The 17029-nt window shown below is 47.8% G+C and overlaps 1 protein-coding gene across 1 annotated transcript in view; it reads left to right on the top strand.

The window, feature by feature from the left end:
- Nucleotides 1-17029, top strand: part of grb10b (growth factor receptor-bound protein 10b) — a gene marked incomplete at both ends in the record, with an annotated part of 107942 nt that overhangs the window by 15165 nt on the left and 75748 nt on the right. The window contains 3 exons of the mRNA XM_084308327.1: nucleotides 1970-2112; nucleotides 2911-3047; nucleotides 6102-6142. Coding sequence (XP_084164453.1) covers nucleotides 1970-2112; nucleotides 2911-3047; nucleotides 6102-6142 — 321 coding nt within the window. The remainder of the gene's footprint in view (nucleotides 1-1969; nucleotides 2113-2910; nucleotides 3048-6101; nucleotides 6143-17029) is intronic.

The following is a 17029-nucleotide window of genomic DNA, read 5'->3' as shown; positions in this document are numbered from 1 at the left end:
AGACTATAGGACCAGACTATATGACCAGACTATAGGACCAGACTATAGGACCAGACTATAGGACCACACAGACTATAGGACCAGACTATAGGACCAGACTATAGGACCAGACTATAGGACCAGACTATAGGACCAGACTATAGGACCAGACTATAGGACCAGACTATAGGACCAGACTATAGGACCAGTCTATAGGACCAGACTATAGGACCAGACTATAGGACCAGACTATAGGACCAGACTATAGGACCAGACTATAGGACCAGTCTATAGGACCAGACTATAGGACCAGTCTATAGGACCAGTCTATAGGACCAGACTATAGGACCACACAGACTATAGGACCAGTCTATAGGACCAGGCTATAGGACCAGACTATAGGACCAGACTATAGGACCAGACTATAGGACCAGACTATAGGACCAGTCTATAGGACCAGACTATAGGACCACACAGACTATAGGACCAGTCTATAGGACCAGGCTATAGGACCAGACTATAGGACCAGACTATAGGACCAGACTATAGGACCAGACTATAGGACCAGACTATAGGACCAGTCTATAGGACCAGACTATAGGACCAGACTATAGGACCAGACTATAGGACCAGACTATAGGACCAGACTATAGGACCAGTCTATAGGACCAGACTATAGGACCAGACTATAGGACCAGACTATAGGACCAGACTATAGGACCAGACTATAGGACCAGACTATAGGACCAGTCTATAGGACCAGACTATAGGACCAGACTATAGGACCAGTCTATAGGACCAGACTATAGGACCAGTCTATAGGACCAGTCTATAGGACCAGACTATAGGACCAGACTATAGGACCAGACTATAGGACCAGACTGTAGGACCAGACAGACTATAGGACCAGTCTATAGGACCAGACTATAGGACCAGACTATAGGACCAGACTATAGGACCAGACTATAGGACCAGTCTATAGGACCAGACTATAGGACCACACAGACTATAGGACCAGTCTATAGGACCAGTCTATAGGACCAGCCTATAGGACCAGACTATAGGACCAGTCTATAGGACCAGACTATAGGACCAGACTATAGGACCAGACTATATGACCAGACTATAGGACCAGACTATAGGACCAGACTATAGGACCAGACTATAGGACCAGACTATAGGACCAGTCTATAGGACCAGACTATAGGACCAGCCTATAGGACCACACAGACTATAGGACCAGTCTATAGGACCAGACTATAGGACCAGACTATAGGACCAGCCTATAGGACCACACAGACTATAGGACCATTCTATAGGACCAGACTATAGGACCAGACTATAGGACCAGACTATAGGACCAGACTATAGGACCAGACTATAGGACCAGACTATAGGACCACACAGACTATAGGACCAGACTATAGGACCAGCCTATAGGACCAGACTATAGGACCAGTCTATAGGACCAGACTATAGGACCAGACTATAGGACCAGACTATAGGACCAGACAGACTATAGGACCAGACTATAGGACCAGACTATAGGACCAGACTATCGGACCAGACTATAGGACCAGACTATAGGACCAGACAGTCTATAGGACCAGACTATAGGACCAGACTATAGGACCAGACTATAGGACCAGACTATAGGACCAGACTATAGGACCAGACTATAGGACCAGACAGACTATAGGACCAGACTATAGGCCCATTCTATAGGACCAGACTATAGGACCAGTCTATAGGACCAGACTATAGGACCAGTCTATAGGACCAGACATACTATAGGACCAGACTATAGGACGAGACTATAGGACCAGACTATAGGACCAGACTATAGGACCAGACAGACTATAGGACCAGACAGACTATAGGACCAGTCTATAGGTTCAAACATCTATATGACCAGACGTGAGACAGCATGACTGGTGACTGGTATCAACAACACTGCGACCGTGTCTGATTGTGCCGGGACCTTCCTCAGGGTGGTGGCCACGTCTCAGATGCATCCTACCAACACCAGGAAGACGTTCCCCTGCTTCGACGAGCCGGCCATCAAAGCTGTGTTCCACATCACTCTGACCCACGCCCCCGGGACCACAGCTCTGTCCAACGGAAAAGAGACCAGTCAGTGGAACCAGTCAAACCATAACCCTGCCAGTACTTCAGTTAGAGAGTCCTGATTATGTATTTTAATTCAGAGAATGGCTACTGTATAATTAATCCGTTTTCCGTGTACCGTGTGAGCTAGTTAAGCAGCTAGCTGGTGTACCATGTGAGCTAGTTAAGCAGCCAGCTGGTGTACCATGTGAGCTAGCTAAGCAGCTTGCTGGTGTACCATGTGAGCTAGTTAAGCAGCTAGCTGGTGTACCATGTGAGCTAGTTAAGCTGCTAGCTGGTGTACCATGTGAGCTAGTTAAACAGCTAGCTGGTGTACCATGTGAGCTAGTTAAGCTGCTAGCTGGTGTACCATGTGAGCTAGTTAAACAGCTAGCTGGTGTACCATGTGAGCTAGCTAAGCTGCTAGCTGGTGTACCATGTGAGCTAGTTAAGCAGCTAGCTGGTGTACCATGTGAGCTAGCTAAGCTGCTAGCTGGTGTACCATGTGAGCTAGTTAAGCAGCTAGCTGGTGTACCATGTGAGCTAGCTAAGCTGCTAGCTGGTGTACCATGTGAGCTAGCTAAGCAGCTAGCTGGTGTACCATGTGAGCTAGCTAAGCAGCTCGCTGGTGTACCATGTGAGCTAGTTAATCAGCTAGCTGGTGTACCTTGTGAGCTAGCTAAGCAGCTTGCTGGTGTACCATGTGAGCTAGTTAAGCAGCCACCTGGTGTACCTTGTGAGCTAGCTAAGCAGCTTGCTGGTGTACCATGTGAGCTAGCTAAGCATGATTGATTATTGTGTGTTTCTGTGTGTTTCTGACTTTAGAAGTCGTGAACAGGACGATAGATGGAGTAGCAGTCAGTCAGACGGAGTTTGAACCCACTAAGAGAATGTCCACCTACCTGCTGGCTCTCATCGTCTCTGACTTCACATACCGCAGCGCCCAGCAGGGAGACGTCCTGGTAACTGGATATGATGAAACTATCATCAAACATAATTGATTAGGGATCAGTCACAAGTAATCACATCATCATAATCCATAACAGAGGAAAAAAAACTGCTTCAACAACATGATACAATGATAAAACGTTATGACATGATACATGGTATAAGACAACGTATTTGATGACGCAATGTGGTGCAATGGCATGATATTATGAAATTATACATGGTATCTGAAATAAAGATATAGTGTATGTGATCAGAGATGAGATATGGAATATGTTTGTAATTAGAGATGAGATTTGAGAAATGGTGTATTTTCCTTTATGCCCTTAATTAAACCTTTATAATTATACCTTAATTATATCTTTATAATTATACCTTAATTATACCTTTATAATTATACCTTAATTATACCAACCTTTATAATTAAAGATCAGATGAGAGAAGATTGATATGAAAGTTCATTATAATACCTTTATATTGTATTCTTTTAGTTATCGTTATTGTGTATTATTATTATTGTGTATTATTATTATTATTATTATTATTATTATTATTATTATTATTATTATTATTATTATTATTATTATTATTATTATTATTATTATTATTATTATTATTATTATTATTATTATTATTATTATTATTATTATTATTATTTGTATATTATTATTTTTTCAAGGTAGAATCTGTAATGCCGTCAAACCTCTAAGCAAAACCACTTGATATTGCGCTTTGTTTAATTTCCTGTTTTTTTTGTCTGACGTGTAGGTTGACGTCTAATAACTTCCACTGTGAAGGTCTCCAGACTTCTCTTAGAGCCTGAGGTGTGGCCAGCACTAGAGTCTGAGGTGTGGTCAGCAGTAGAGTCTGAGGTGTGGTCAGCAGTAGAACCTGAGGTGTGGCCAGCAGTAGAGTCTGAGGTGTGGCCAGCAGTAGAGTCTGAGGTGTGGCCATCAGGAGAGCCTGAGGTGTGGCCAGCAGTAGAGTCTGAGGTGTGGCCAGCAGTAGAGCCTGAGGTGTGGCCAGCAGTAGAGTCTGAGGTGTGGCCAGCAGTAGAGTCTGAGGTGTGGCCAGCAGTAGAGTCTGAGGTGTGGCCAGCAGTAGAGTCTGAGGTGTGGCCAGCAGTAGAGTGTGAGGTGTGGCCAGCAGTAGAGTCTGAGGTGTGGTCAGCAGTAGAGTCTGAGGTGTGGCCAGCAGTAGAGTCTGAGGTGTGGTCAGCAGCAGTAGAGTCTGAGTTGTGGCCAGCAGTAGAGTCTGAGGTGTGGTCAGCAGTAGAGTCTGAGGTGTGGCCAGCAGTAGAGTCTGAGGTGTGGCCAGCAGTAGAGTCTGAGGTGTGGCCAGCAGTAGAGTCTGAGGTGTGGTCAGCAGTAGAGTCTGAGGTGTGGCCAGCAGTAGAGTCTGAGGTGTGGCCAGCAGTAGAGTGTGAGGTGTGGCCATCAGGAGAGCCTGAGGTGTGGTCAGCAGTAGAGCCTGAGGTGTGGCCAGCAGTAGAGTCTGAGGTGTGGTCAGCAGTAGAGTCTGAGGTGTGGCCAGCAGTAGAGTCTGAGGTGTGGTCAGCAGCAGTAGAGTCTGAGGTGTGGCCAGCAGTAGAGTCTGAGGTGTGGCCAGCAGTAGAGCCTGAGGTGTGGCCAGCAGTAGAGTATGAGGTGTGGTCAGCAGTAGAGTCTGAGGTGTGGTCAGCAGTAGAGTCTGAGGTGTGGTCAGCAGAGAGTATGAGGTGTGGTCAGCAGTAGAGTCTGAGGTGTGGTCAGCAGTAGAGAGTCTGAGGTGTGGTCAGCAGAGAGCCTGAGGTGTGGTCAGCAGAGAGCCTGAGGTGTGGTCAGCAGTAGAGTCTGAGGTGTGGTCAGCAGTAGAGTCTGAGGTGTGGCCAGCAGTAGAGTCTGAGATGTGGTCAGCAGTAGAGCCTGAGGTGTGGTCAGCAGTAGAGTCTGAGGTGTGGTCAGCAGTAGAGTCTGAGGTGTGGTCAGCAGAGAGTCTGAGGTGTGGTCAGCAGTAGAGTCTGAGGTGTGGTCAGCAGTAGAGTCTGAGGTGTGGTCAGCAGTAGAGTCTGAGGTGTGGTCAGCAGTAGAGCATGAGGTGTGGCCAGCAGAGAGGCTGAGGTGTGGTCAGCAGTAGAGTCTGAGGTGTGGTCAGCAGAGAGGCTGAGGTGTGGTCAGCAGAGAGTCTGAGGTGGCCAGCAGTAGAGTATGAGGTGTGGTCAGCAGAGAGCCTGAGGTGTGGCCAGCAGTCGAGTATGAGGTGTGGTCAGCAGAGAGTCTGAGGTGTGGCCAGCAGTAGAGTCTGAGGTGTGGTCAGCAGTAGAGTATGAGGTGTGGTCAGCAGAGAGTCTGAGGTGTGGCCAGCAGTAGAGTCTGAGGTGTGGTCAGCAGTAGAGTCTGAGGTGTGGTCAGCAGAGAGCCTGAGGTGTGGTCAGCAGTAGAGTCTGAGGTGTGGTCAGCAGTAGAGTCTGAGGTGTGGTCAGCAGTAGAGCCTGAGGTGTGGTCAGCAGTAGAGTCTGAGGTGTGGTCAGCAGTAGAGTCTGAGGTGTGGTCAGCAGTAGAGTCTGAGGTGTGGTCAGCAGTAGAGTCTGAGGTGTGGTCAGCAGTAGAGTCTGAGGTGTGGTCAGCAGTAGAGTCTGAGGTGTGGTCAGCAGTAGAGCCTGAGGTGTGGTCAGCAGTAGAGTCTGAGGTGTGGTCAGCAGTAGAGTCTGAGGTGTGGTCAGCAGTAGAGTCTGAGGTGTGGTCAGCAGTAGAGTCTGAGGACACCCACCTGACAGCGAGGATGTGCATGGGCTGTGACCTGCGGAGGCTGCTGTGTCCGGAGGAGTCGATTGAGGTGGGTGGCTCTGGAGGGGCGTGGCCACTGGGGGTGTGCGTGTGCTGCTGGCCCCCCTTCTGTGGCTGGCTGTGTTGTGTGTGGTGGTGTTGTTGTTGTTGTTGTTGTTGTTGTTGTTGATGATGATGATGGTGGTGGTGTGAGGAAGAGGTCTGTCCGTTGTGCAGGAGGGGGGTGGACTCCGGCTGGTGGCCGCTGCACGTCGAATACAAGCTCTCCAGTGATGAGTTCATGTCGTTGACCAAGGCCTCCAGGTCTACGTCATCCTCTGGAAGAAGAAGAAGCAAGAGATGAGGTTAGAGTATAGTATATATTAGGGGTGGAAAGGTTCACAAAATGGACGGTTCGGTTTGTATCAGAGCAGACCAGACCAGACCAGACCAGAGCAGAACAGACCAGACCAGACCAGACCAGAGCAGAACAGACCAGAGCAGACCAGACCAGACCAGAGCGGACCAGACCAGACCAGACCAGAGCGGAGCAGACCAGACCAGAGCGGACCAGACCAGACCAGACCAGACCAGAGCAGACCAGACCAGACCAGAGCGGAGCAGACCAGACCAGAGCGGAGCAGACCAGACCAGAGCGGACCAGACCAGACCAGAGCGGAGCAGACCAGACCAGAGCGGACCAGACCAGACCAGACCAGAGCAGAGCAGACCAGACCAGACCAGACCAGACCAGAGCAAACCAGACCAGACCAGACCAGACCAGAGCAAACCAGACCAGACCAGACCAGAGCAGACCAGAGCAGACCAGACCAGAGCAGACCAGACCAGAGCAGACCAGACCAGACCAGACCAGAGCAGACCAGAGCGGAGCAGACCAGAGCGGAGCAGACCAGACCAGACCAGAGCGGAGCAGACCAGACCAGAGCGGACCAGACCAGACCAGACCAGACCAGACCAGACCAGAGCAGAGCAGACCAGACCAGACCAGACCAGACCAGACCAGAGCAAACCAGACCAGACCAGACCAGAGCAAACCAGACCAGACCAGACCAGAGCAGACCAGAGCAGACCAGACCAGAGCAGACCAGACCAGAGCAGACCAGACCAGACCAGAGCAGACCAGACCAGACCAGAGCAGACCAGACCAGAGCGGACCAGACCAGACCAGAGCAGACCAGACCAGAGCAGACCAGACCAGACCAGAGCAGAGCAGACCAGACCAGACCAGAGCAGACCAGAGCAGACCAGAGCAGACCAGACCAGAGCAGAGCAGACCAGACCAGACCAGAGCGGACCAGAGCAGACCAGACCAGACCAGACCAGACCAGACCAGCCCAGACCAGACCAGAGCAGACCAGACCAGACCAGAGCAGACCAGAGCAGACCAGACCAGAGCAGAGCAGACCAGACCAGAGCAGACCAGACCAGAGCAGAGCAGACCAGAGCAGACCAGACCAGACCAGACCAGACCAGACCAGACCAGACCAGACCAGACCAGCCCAGACCAGACCAGACCAGAGCAGACCAGACCAGACCAGACCAGACCAGACCAGACCAGACCAGACCAGCCCAGACCAGACCAGACCAGAGCAGACCAGACCAGACCAGCCCAGACCAGACCAGACCAGAGCAGACCAGACCACAGCATAATGAACAGGGTGCTTTATCCAAATGCACAGATGATAATACAGTGAGTCTACTGAACTGACAATAGAGCCACAGAAGAATTCCTTAGACATCACTGGGACTTTCCACTCAGCTATTTCAGTGTCTTCCAGCCGCCTGAACCTGTGACCTTTCCTTGTGGTGCACCGCCTAACTCTTGGGTCACCTGGGTCACATACATGCGCGTGCACACACACACACACACACACACACACACACACACACACACACACACACACACACACACACACACACACACACACACACGCACACACGCACACACACACACACATATATATATTTTTAAACCAAAAACGATCGGTATCGGCCGATATGGCTCATAAGACGATCGGTGATCGGTATCGGTGGCAAAAAACGTGATCGGGGCATCCCTAATTATATCCTGCAAAGAGGGTAGAGTGAGGAGTCTGATGATGTTGTTTAACAGTAGTTTGTACTTTTTGTTTTCAATTCAGTTTATTTTCGGTTCTTTTCCAGACTGGGTTTGCTAGTTTCTGTTTAGTTTTTATTGTTTAAAATTGTTTCGTTTTAGTTTGGATGTATTATTATTAGTTATATTTATTTTATTACATTTATTTTTACAATATATATTTATTATAGATTTGTCAGGGGCCAGATTGAAGAGGTTCATAAGGTGTTACGTAATACATCACGTCATGACAGTGAGTGACTCACAGTCGTGGCCCAATTTCAATAAACATTGTTTGTTATTGTTTATTCGGATCCTCATTAGCGGGCACCTAGGCAACAGCTGTTCTTCCTAGAGAACCTGGCATCCCACCAGTACCTTCTCACGCTTGCCATGTTGAAAAATGTTACCTAAACTAAAGACATTTAATGTATATTATTTTTATTTTATTTTGCTTCATAAGTACACACTAGTTCAGTTAGTTATAGTTGTTAGTTGTAGTTAACTATGATGAATGAATGAATGAACATTATATTTATATAGCGCTTAGGGTGGAAATTGCCTCCGTCACACCCAACCCTGGGCTACGCAGGCTCCATGGCCTTAATGACCTTGACTTCCTGGTTTGTGAGCTGTACTGGAGGTGGTGACTCATACAGGAAGTGAATATACATACGAAAAGACATCCTCAGGGTTTCCCCTCTCGTAATACCGTTCCAGTACATTACCAGGACATTGCTGATCATCGTCATTGAGTCATCAAGGAAACTGTTACATCCAGTTACAGACAGTTGTGACAAAAAAATCTAATTCAAGGAGATTTTAAGTATCATATATGTTTTGTATAATATATATTTATTGTAAATTTGTCAGGGGCATCAGATTTAAGAAAGTTCAGAAGGCATTGCGTAATACAAACATATGAATGCATGAGTCACAGTCGTGACTGTGACAGTCTGCTCCTCCCTCCCCATCAACATGGACCCCCTGCAATTTGCATACCGCCCCAACAGGTCCACGGAGGACGCCATAGCCCATGTGCTGCACACAGCAGCATCACACCTGGACAAGAGGCAGGGGAACTATGTGAGAATGCTATTCATCGACTACAGCTCGGCATTCAATACCATAGTCCCCTCCATACTCATAGCCAAGCTCAGGGACCTGGGCTTGAACTATGACCTCTGCCAGTGGGTCTTGGACTTCCTGACTGGCAGACCCCAGGTGGTGAGAGCAGGCAACTGCACCTCCTCATCCATCACCCTCAACATAGGGGCCCCCCAGGGCTGTGTTCTGAGTCCCCTCCTCTACTCCCTGTACACACACGACTGTGTGGCTCAGCGGAGTAGCAATACAATCATCAAATTTGCTGACGACACAGTGGTGGTGGGCCTGATCTCTGCCAACGACGAGAGGGCCTACCTGGAAGAGGTCAAGGTCCTGGCGGGATGGTGCCAGGAAAACAGCCTCTCCCTGAACGTCAGCAAAACAAAGGAGATGATTGTGGACTTCAGGAGGTCGGGGGTCAAGGACTACAGCCCCCTCCCTCAGCATCGACGGGGCACCGGTTGAGAGAGTCAACAGCTTTAAGTACCTCAGAGCCTACATATCCGAGGACTTGACATGGACCACACACATTGACAGTGTTGTGAAGAAGGCACGACAACGCCTCTACTTCCTCAGGCGCCTAAGGAAGTTCCAAGTCAGTCAGAAGATCCTTAAGAACTTCTACTCATGTACAATAGAGAGAATCTTGACTGGCAACATCACCTCCTGGTTTGGGAATAGCACTGCACAAGACCGAAGCAGACTACAAAGAGTGACATGTTCAGCCGAACGCACAATTGGAGGGGGGCTCCCCACCCTCCAGAACATTTACAACAAGCGTTGCAAGGGCAAGGCTAAGAGAATCATTAAAGACTCCAGTCACCCGAACAACTGCCTCTTTGAACTGCTGCGGTCAGGCAAGCGATACCGGAGTCTCAAGGCGAGCACAGAAAGACTCAGAAGAAGCTTCTATCCCCAGGCCATCAGGCTGCTAAACGAACAATGAACACTACACAACAACAACCACCAAACGCACATAGCACACACATCCACACGCACACACTCACTTTAAACAAACACACTGTAGCACCCACTCCACACACTTTATAGCACACACCCACTTTAAACAAACACACTGTAGCACCCACTCCCCACACTTTATATTTATTGATGAAGGATTGCACTACAACTCGTACACCTTACTGTAAATTGTACCTAAATTGTACCTCATCCCATTTCTGCTTTGCACTATATAGTACTGTACATTAGTACACTGCATAGTATTGTATATTATATGGTAACTCAGAACATTGTACATATGTCTATACCGAACACTGTGACCTCATTTTCTTCTTCTAAATTACATGCTATACTATGTTATTTGATACTATCTTGTCTAGCACAGTCTCTGGAGCGTAACAGTAAGAAGCATTTTGTATGAAAGTATTCTGTACTTCTGTATGACAACTATTAAAGAAACTTGAAACTTGAAACTTGACTGTTTCAGTAAACATGCACCAACCCCTCCTCACACTTGCCATGTTGACAACATGTGACCACATTTACAAAGGCTAAAACTAAAGACTTGTATGTATATTTTTTATTCTATTCCACCTTAGCACCCTGCTAAGTGGCTACACTGTAACCGTACCCCCCCCCCCCCCCCCCCCCTGTATTATTTCAACGGTATTCATGGTGATAGGCGAGTATACTGAATATCCAGAAAAATAAACAAGTGCATACTCCTAATACCTCAGGCCCCTGGTGAGTGCGTCCCTTGCATACCGGGCACATCATCTGTGTGGAGGACGCAACCGTGGGCACAGACCGCTGCCAGCAGCTGGAGAACTAACGGCTGCGGAACGCAAGAACTAGGACTGTCTGACCACTAAGTGTGTCTGACTCTTTTTTTTTTTTTTTTTTTTTTTTTATCTTTCTTCCCCTCCTTTTTCCCGATTTTTCTCCCATCCCACCCTTCCTGGTTGTTGCGTACTTTCCCCTACTGTTGGTCCGGGAGACCGGAGACTGTCACATGCTTTCCTCCGACGCATGTGCAGCCTGGGGCAGGCCAACCTGGCCGTGCAGGTTATCACCGGGGAGAGTGTAGCGTGTGGGAGGCACACTATCTCTCCTTAGTTTCAACCCTTGCTGAGCAGGCGCCCCGACCGAACTGTATGGGTCGCTGTCCACAACGCCCAGGACCCACCCTTCAGCTTTCCCACCCCCTGATACAGCCAATTGTATCAGTGTGAGAGGCCAGCCAAGCTGATAGCAACGCCGGGAGCTGGATTCGAACAGGCGAATCCAGTGTCTCCCGGTGTTGGTGACGAACGTAGTCTCCGTGTGCCTCTAAGTGTGTCTGACCACTAAGTGTGTCTGACTCTTAACCACTAAGTGTGACTGACTCTTAACCACTAAGTGTGTCTGACTCTTAACCACTAAGTGTGTCTGACTCTTAACCACTAAGTATGTCTGACTCTTAACCTCTAAGTGTGTCTGACTCTTAACCTCTAAGTGTGTCTGACTCTTAACCACTAAGTGTGTCTGACTCTTAACCACTAAGTGTGTCTGACTCTTAACCACTAAGTGTGTCTGACTCTTAACCACTAAGTGTGTCTGACTCTTAACCACTAAGTGTGTCTGACTCTTAACCACTAAGTGTGTCTGACTCTTAACCACTAAGTGTGTCTGACTCTTAACCACTAAGTGTGACTGACCCTTAACCACCGAAACCTGTCTGACCACTAAGTGTGTCTGACTCTTGACCACTAAGTGTGTCTGACCCTTAACCACCGAAACCTGTCTCAGCACTAAGTGTGTCTGACTCTTAACCACCGAAACCTGTCTCAGCACTAAGTGTGTCTGACTCTTAACCACTAAGTGCGTCTGACTCTTAACCACCAAACCCTGTCTGACCACTAAGTGTGTCTGACTCTTAACCACTAAGTGCGTCTGACTCTTAACCACCAAACCCTGCACGGAATATAATGTACTGTATGGCGTATATCATGGCAGTTGCCAGTTAGGGTACCTTGTGTATACTGCACCTTGTGTATACTGTTTACTTTGACTGGATCACTGACTACCTCTCCAACAGACCACAGTACAGCCTGGATCACTGACTACCTCACCAACAGACCACAGTACAGCCTGGTGGCCTGGATCACTGACTACCTCTCCAACAGACCACAGTACAGCCTGGATCACTGACTACCTCACCAACAGACCACAGTACAGCCTGGTGGCCTGGATCACTGACTACCTCTCCAACAGACCACAGTACAGCCTGGTGGCCTGGATCACTGACTACCTCTCCAACAGACCACAGTACAGCCTGGTGGCCTGGATCACTGACTACCTCTCCAACAGACCACAGTACAGCCTGGATCACTGACTACCTCACCAACAGACCACAGTACAGCCTGGATCACTGACTACCTCACCAACAGACCACAGTACAGCCTGGATCACAGACTACCTCTCCAACAGACCACAGTACAGCCTGGATCACTGACTACCTCTCCAACAGACCACAGTACAGCCTGGATCACTGACTACCTCGCCAACAGACCACAGTACAGCCTGGATCACTGACTACCTCACCAACAGACCACAGTACAGCCTGGATCACTGACTACCTCACCAACAGACCACAGTACAGCCTGGATCACTGACTACCTCTCCAACAGACCACAGTACAGCTGGATCACAGACTACCTCTCCAACAGACCACAGTACAGCCTGGTGGCCTGGATCACAGACTACCTCTCCAACAGACCACAGTACAGCTGGATCACAGACTACCTCTCCAACAGACCACAGTACAGCCTGGTGGCCTGGATCACAGACTACCTCTCCAACAGACCACAGTACAGCCTGTATCACAGACTACCTCTCCAACAGACCACAGTACAGCCTGGATCACAGACTACCTCTCCAACAGACCACAGTACAGCCTGGATCACAGACTACCTCTCCAACAGACCACAGTACAGCCTGGATCACTGACTACCTCTCCAACAGACCACAGTACAGCCTGGATCACTGACTACCTCTCCAACAGACCACAGTACAGCTGGATCACTGACTACCTCTCCAACAGACCACAGTACAGCCTGGTGGCCTGGATCACAGACTACCTCACCAACAGACCCCAGTACAGCCTGGATCACAGACTACCTCTCCAACAGACCACAGTACAGCTGGATCACAGACTACCGCTCCAACAGACCACAGTACAGCCTGGATCACAGACTACCTCTCCAACAGACCACAGTACAGCCTGGTGGCCTGGATCACAGACTACCTCACCAACAGACCCCGATACGTCAGACTGCAGGGCAGCCGATTAAGGGAACTGTCTCGTCACCCTTCCTGTTCAGCCTCTACACCTCCGACTTCTGCCACAAGTCGAGCGGGTGCCACCGACAGAAGTTCTCAGATGACTCATCCGTCATCAGATGTATATCTGTTAAAGGGGTAAAACTATGGAATAACTGTGACAATTAAGTAAAAATGTGTAGTTCGATACATACATTTAAGAAAGTATTCAAATATTATAAGGTGATACATAAATATAAAACATTATTATTATCCTAATTATATTTCATTATAACATAACCGTATTAAAATTGTGACAAAATATATATATAAAAAACAAATAAATAAATGTGTACACGTTTTGTATATAAAACTATGAAACTTTTGTAACCCTTTGTTTTTGCAAAATGATGTACTGAATTATGTTTTTTTTTTTTTCGTTTTTTGTTTGTAAATAATGTAATGTAAAAAGGGTAGGCAATTAGAAAGCCTCAGCTTCAGCCTACACCTTTTCGGTAATTTTCCTTCTTTTTTTTATACATTTTCTACTACTGTACATTGCTTTGTAAAAGAAGACATGGAAATAAAAAAATAAAATCATTCATTCATTCAGTTACATCACAAACGACACACGAGGATGAGCACAGAGCCCTGGTTTTTAAGTTTACGTTTATTTTGATCCCCATCATCCTCCACAGCAGTGGACTTTAGGCGTAGCAAGAAGAGGCCCCCCAAAATTTACTTTTAAGAAAAAGTTGAAAAATGCTGTTATGAATAATGAAATACAGTTGAGTTACTGATTTATTTAGTTAGTATTGGTAGTTTAGTTAGTTAGTTTAGTTGGTATTGTATTTGTGGCTAGAGCCTTTGTGTGTTTTTTTGTGTGAGATTTTTAAGATATTGAGAATGTACTTAGGCTAAAGTGTTTCTTATGTTTTCTTTTATTACTGTAATGTAATGTACTGTAATGTTGTAAGTTATGTGTTCGGACCCCAGGAAGAATAGTATTTCACTCAAGGGTGTAGAAGACTAATGGGGATCCATAAATAAAATCCCATCAGCATCTGAGGGGACGAGGAGGAGGTGGAGACCTACGAGTTGTTGGGAGTTCACATGAACAATAAACTGGACAGAGCAGGACAACACAGAGGCTCTACAGGAAGGGACAGAGCAGGACAACACAGAGGCTCTACAGGAAGAGACAGAGCAGGACAACACAGAGGATCTACAGGAAGGGACAGAGCAGGACAACACAGAGGCTCTACAGGAAGGGACAGAGCAGGACAACACAGAGGCTCTACAGGAAGGGACAGAGCAGGACAACACAGAGGCTCTACAGGAAGGGACAGAGCAGGACAACACAGAGGCTCTACAGGAAGGGACAGAGCAGGACAACACAGAGGCTCTACAGGAAGGGACAGAGCAGGACAACACAGATGCTCTACAGCAGTGGTGCCCAACCAGTCGATCGGGAGGTAGATCGCGGGCTGATTTCAAGTAGATCTCGATTAATAAAATTTTATAAAAATCAACTCTGCCTCTCTTTGTTAATTACAACAAGCACTGCTGTTTGTTATTTAAGATGAGGTCGGACTCGGCACTGACAGATTTGTGTACATTATGCTGCTTTTATAAAGCCTCAAATGATGGCTTACAATATTTCATGAAAGCAAAGTGTTTTGTTTGTCTAAGATTTAAAAAGGTCTAAACTTTACAGCACTGACAAAGTTGAACAAAGTGCTGTACAAGTGCATATTGAATGGGTATTACTAATACTATTAATACTAATACTAGCCGATAGTAGGTAAAATGTTGGCTGGTAGCTGTCGGCTAGGTGGTAAATTAAAAAGTAGATCTTGGTTCAAAAAAGGTTGGGCACCCCTGCTGTAGAGCCTGTGTTGTCCTGCTCTGTCCCTTCCTTCCTGTAGTGCCTCTGTGTTGTCCTGCTCTGTCCCTTCCTTCCTGTAGAGCCTCTGTGTTGTCCTGCTCTGTCCCTTCCTGTAGAGCCTCTGTGTTGTCCTGCTCTGTCCCTTCCTGTAGAGCCTCTGTGTTGTCCTGCTCTGTCCCTTCCTGTAGAGCCTCTGTGTTGTCCTGCTCTGTCCCTTCCTTCCTGTAGAGCCTCTGTGTTGTCCTGCTCTGTCCCTTCCTGTAGAGCCTCTGTGTTGTCCTGCTCTGTCCCTTCCTGTAGAGCCTCTGTGTTGTCCTGCTCTGTCCCTTCCTTCCTGTAGAGCCTCTGTGTTGTCCTGCTCTGTCTCTTCCTGTAGAGCCTCTGTGTTGTCCTGCTCTGTCTCTTCCTGTAGAGCCTCTGTGTCGTCCTGCTCTGTCTCTTCCTGTAGAGCATCTGTGTCGTCCTGCTCTGTCTCTTCCTGTAGAGCCTCTGTGTTGTCCTGCTCTGTCCCTTCCTGTAGAGCCTCTGTGTTGTCCTGCTCTGTCCCTTCCTGTAGAGCCTCTGTGTTGTCCTGCTCTGTCCCTTCCTGTAGAGCCTCTGTGTCGTCCTGCTCTGTCTCTTCCTGTAGAGCCTCTGTGTTGTCCTGCTCTGTCTCTTCCTGTAGAGCCTCTGTGTCGTCCTGCTCTGTCTCTTCCTGTAGAGCCTCTGTGTTGTCCTGCTCTGTCTCTTCCTGTAGAGCCTCTGTGTCATCCTGCTCTGTCTCTTCCTGTAGAGCCTCTGTGTTGTCCTGCTCTGTCCCTTCCTGTAGAGCCTCTGTGTCGTCCTGCTCTGTCAACTGCTCTGTTCTTCCTGAGGAGACTCGGGTCTTTCAACATGTGAAATAGGCAGCTGCAGTCGTTTTATATAAATAAAGAAATAAATAATAATAAAAAATAAAAAATAAATAAATTACTTTTAGTCTTTATTCATCTGTTTATTTATACTGGGGCGGACTAAGACTTGGTATGAAGTATTGTATGTGTACAGGGTAGACTTAGGATAGAGTCTGTATATTATACCAGGATGGGCTGTACACACACACACACACACACACACACACACACACACACACACACACGCACGCACGCACGCACGCACGCACACACACACACACACACACACACACACACACACACACACACACACACACACACACACACACACACACACACACGCATATTGACACTATTGATAAAGTATACATGTCTCAACCAGAGTAGTGCAGATCAGAGCTTTATTTATATTCTATTATTTTTTGTATCCACTTTTTTGTATCCTTATTTTCTATTTTTCTCCCATCCCAATTTCGTATCGCCAATTCTCCCCTTCAATTCTCCCCTCCCCTGTCTTGAACGTTGCTAGACTATGCCTCCCACTGGTTGGCTGTAGTGAGGATAGAAGCCTTGCACCACGTGTCCCCTCCGGTACACGAGGAGGCAGCCTGTCGCATCTTTTCACCAGACAGTGCGGACTCTCAGTGGCGAGGTGTAACGCATGGGAGGCTCACACTACCCCCGCTACTTCCTGTCTACAGGCGTCACCCAACCGACCTGTAGGAGTCGCTGTCCACAACGTCCAATCCCCACCCACCGGCTTTCCACCCACTACCTCTGCCAATTGAGATAGTATGACGACTGGCCCAAGCCGCAGGCAACGCTGACTCGGGGAGTCGAGACCGCAGTCTCTTGCATTGAGCGCAATCTCCGCTACGCCACCCAGCCGCACCATTTATATTCTATTCTTATTATTATCCTGGCTTGTTTGGATCCTTATTCCTACCAGTTCTCTCTCTCTCTCTCTCTCTCTCTCTCTCTCTCTCTCTCTCTCTCTCTCTCTCTCTCT

The sequence above is a fragment of the Notolepis coatsorum genome (genome assembly GCF_963971535.1).
Source record: "Notolepis coatsorum genome assembly, chromosome: 2".
Classification (NCBI taxonomy): domain Eukaryota; kingdom Metazoa; phylum Chordata; class Actinopteri; order Aulopiformes; family Paralepididae; genus Notolepis; species Notolepis coatsorum.
Note: the sequence above shows the minus strand (reverse complement) of the source record. Positions and strands in the feature narration are given on the sequence as shown.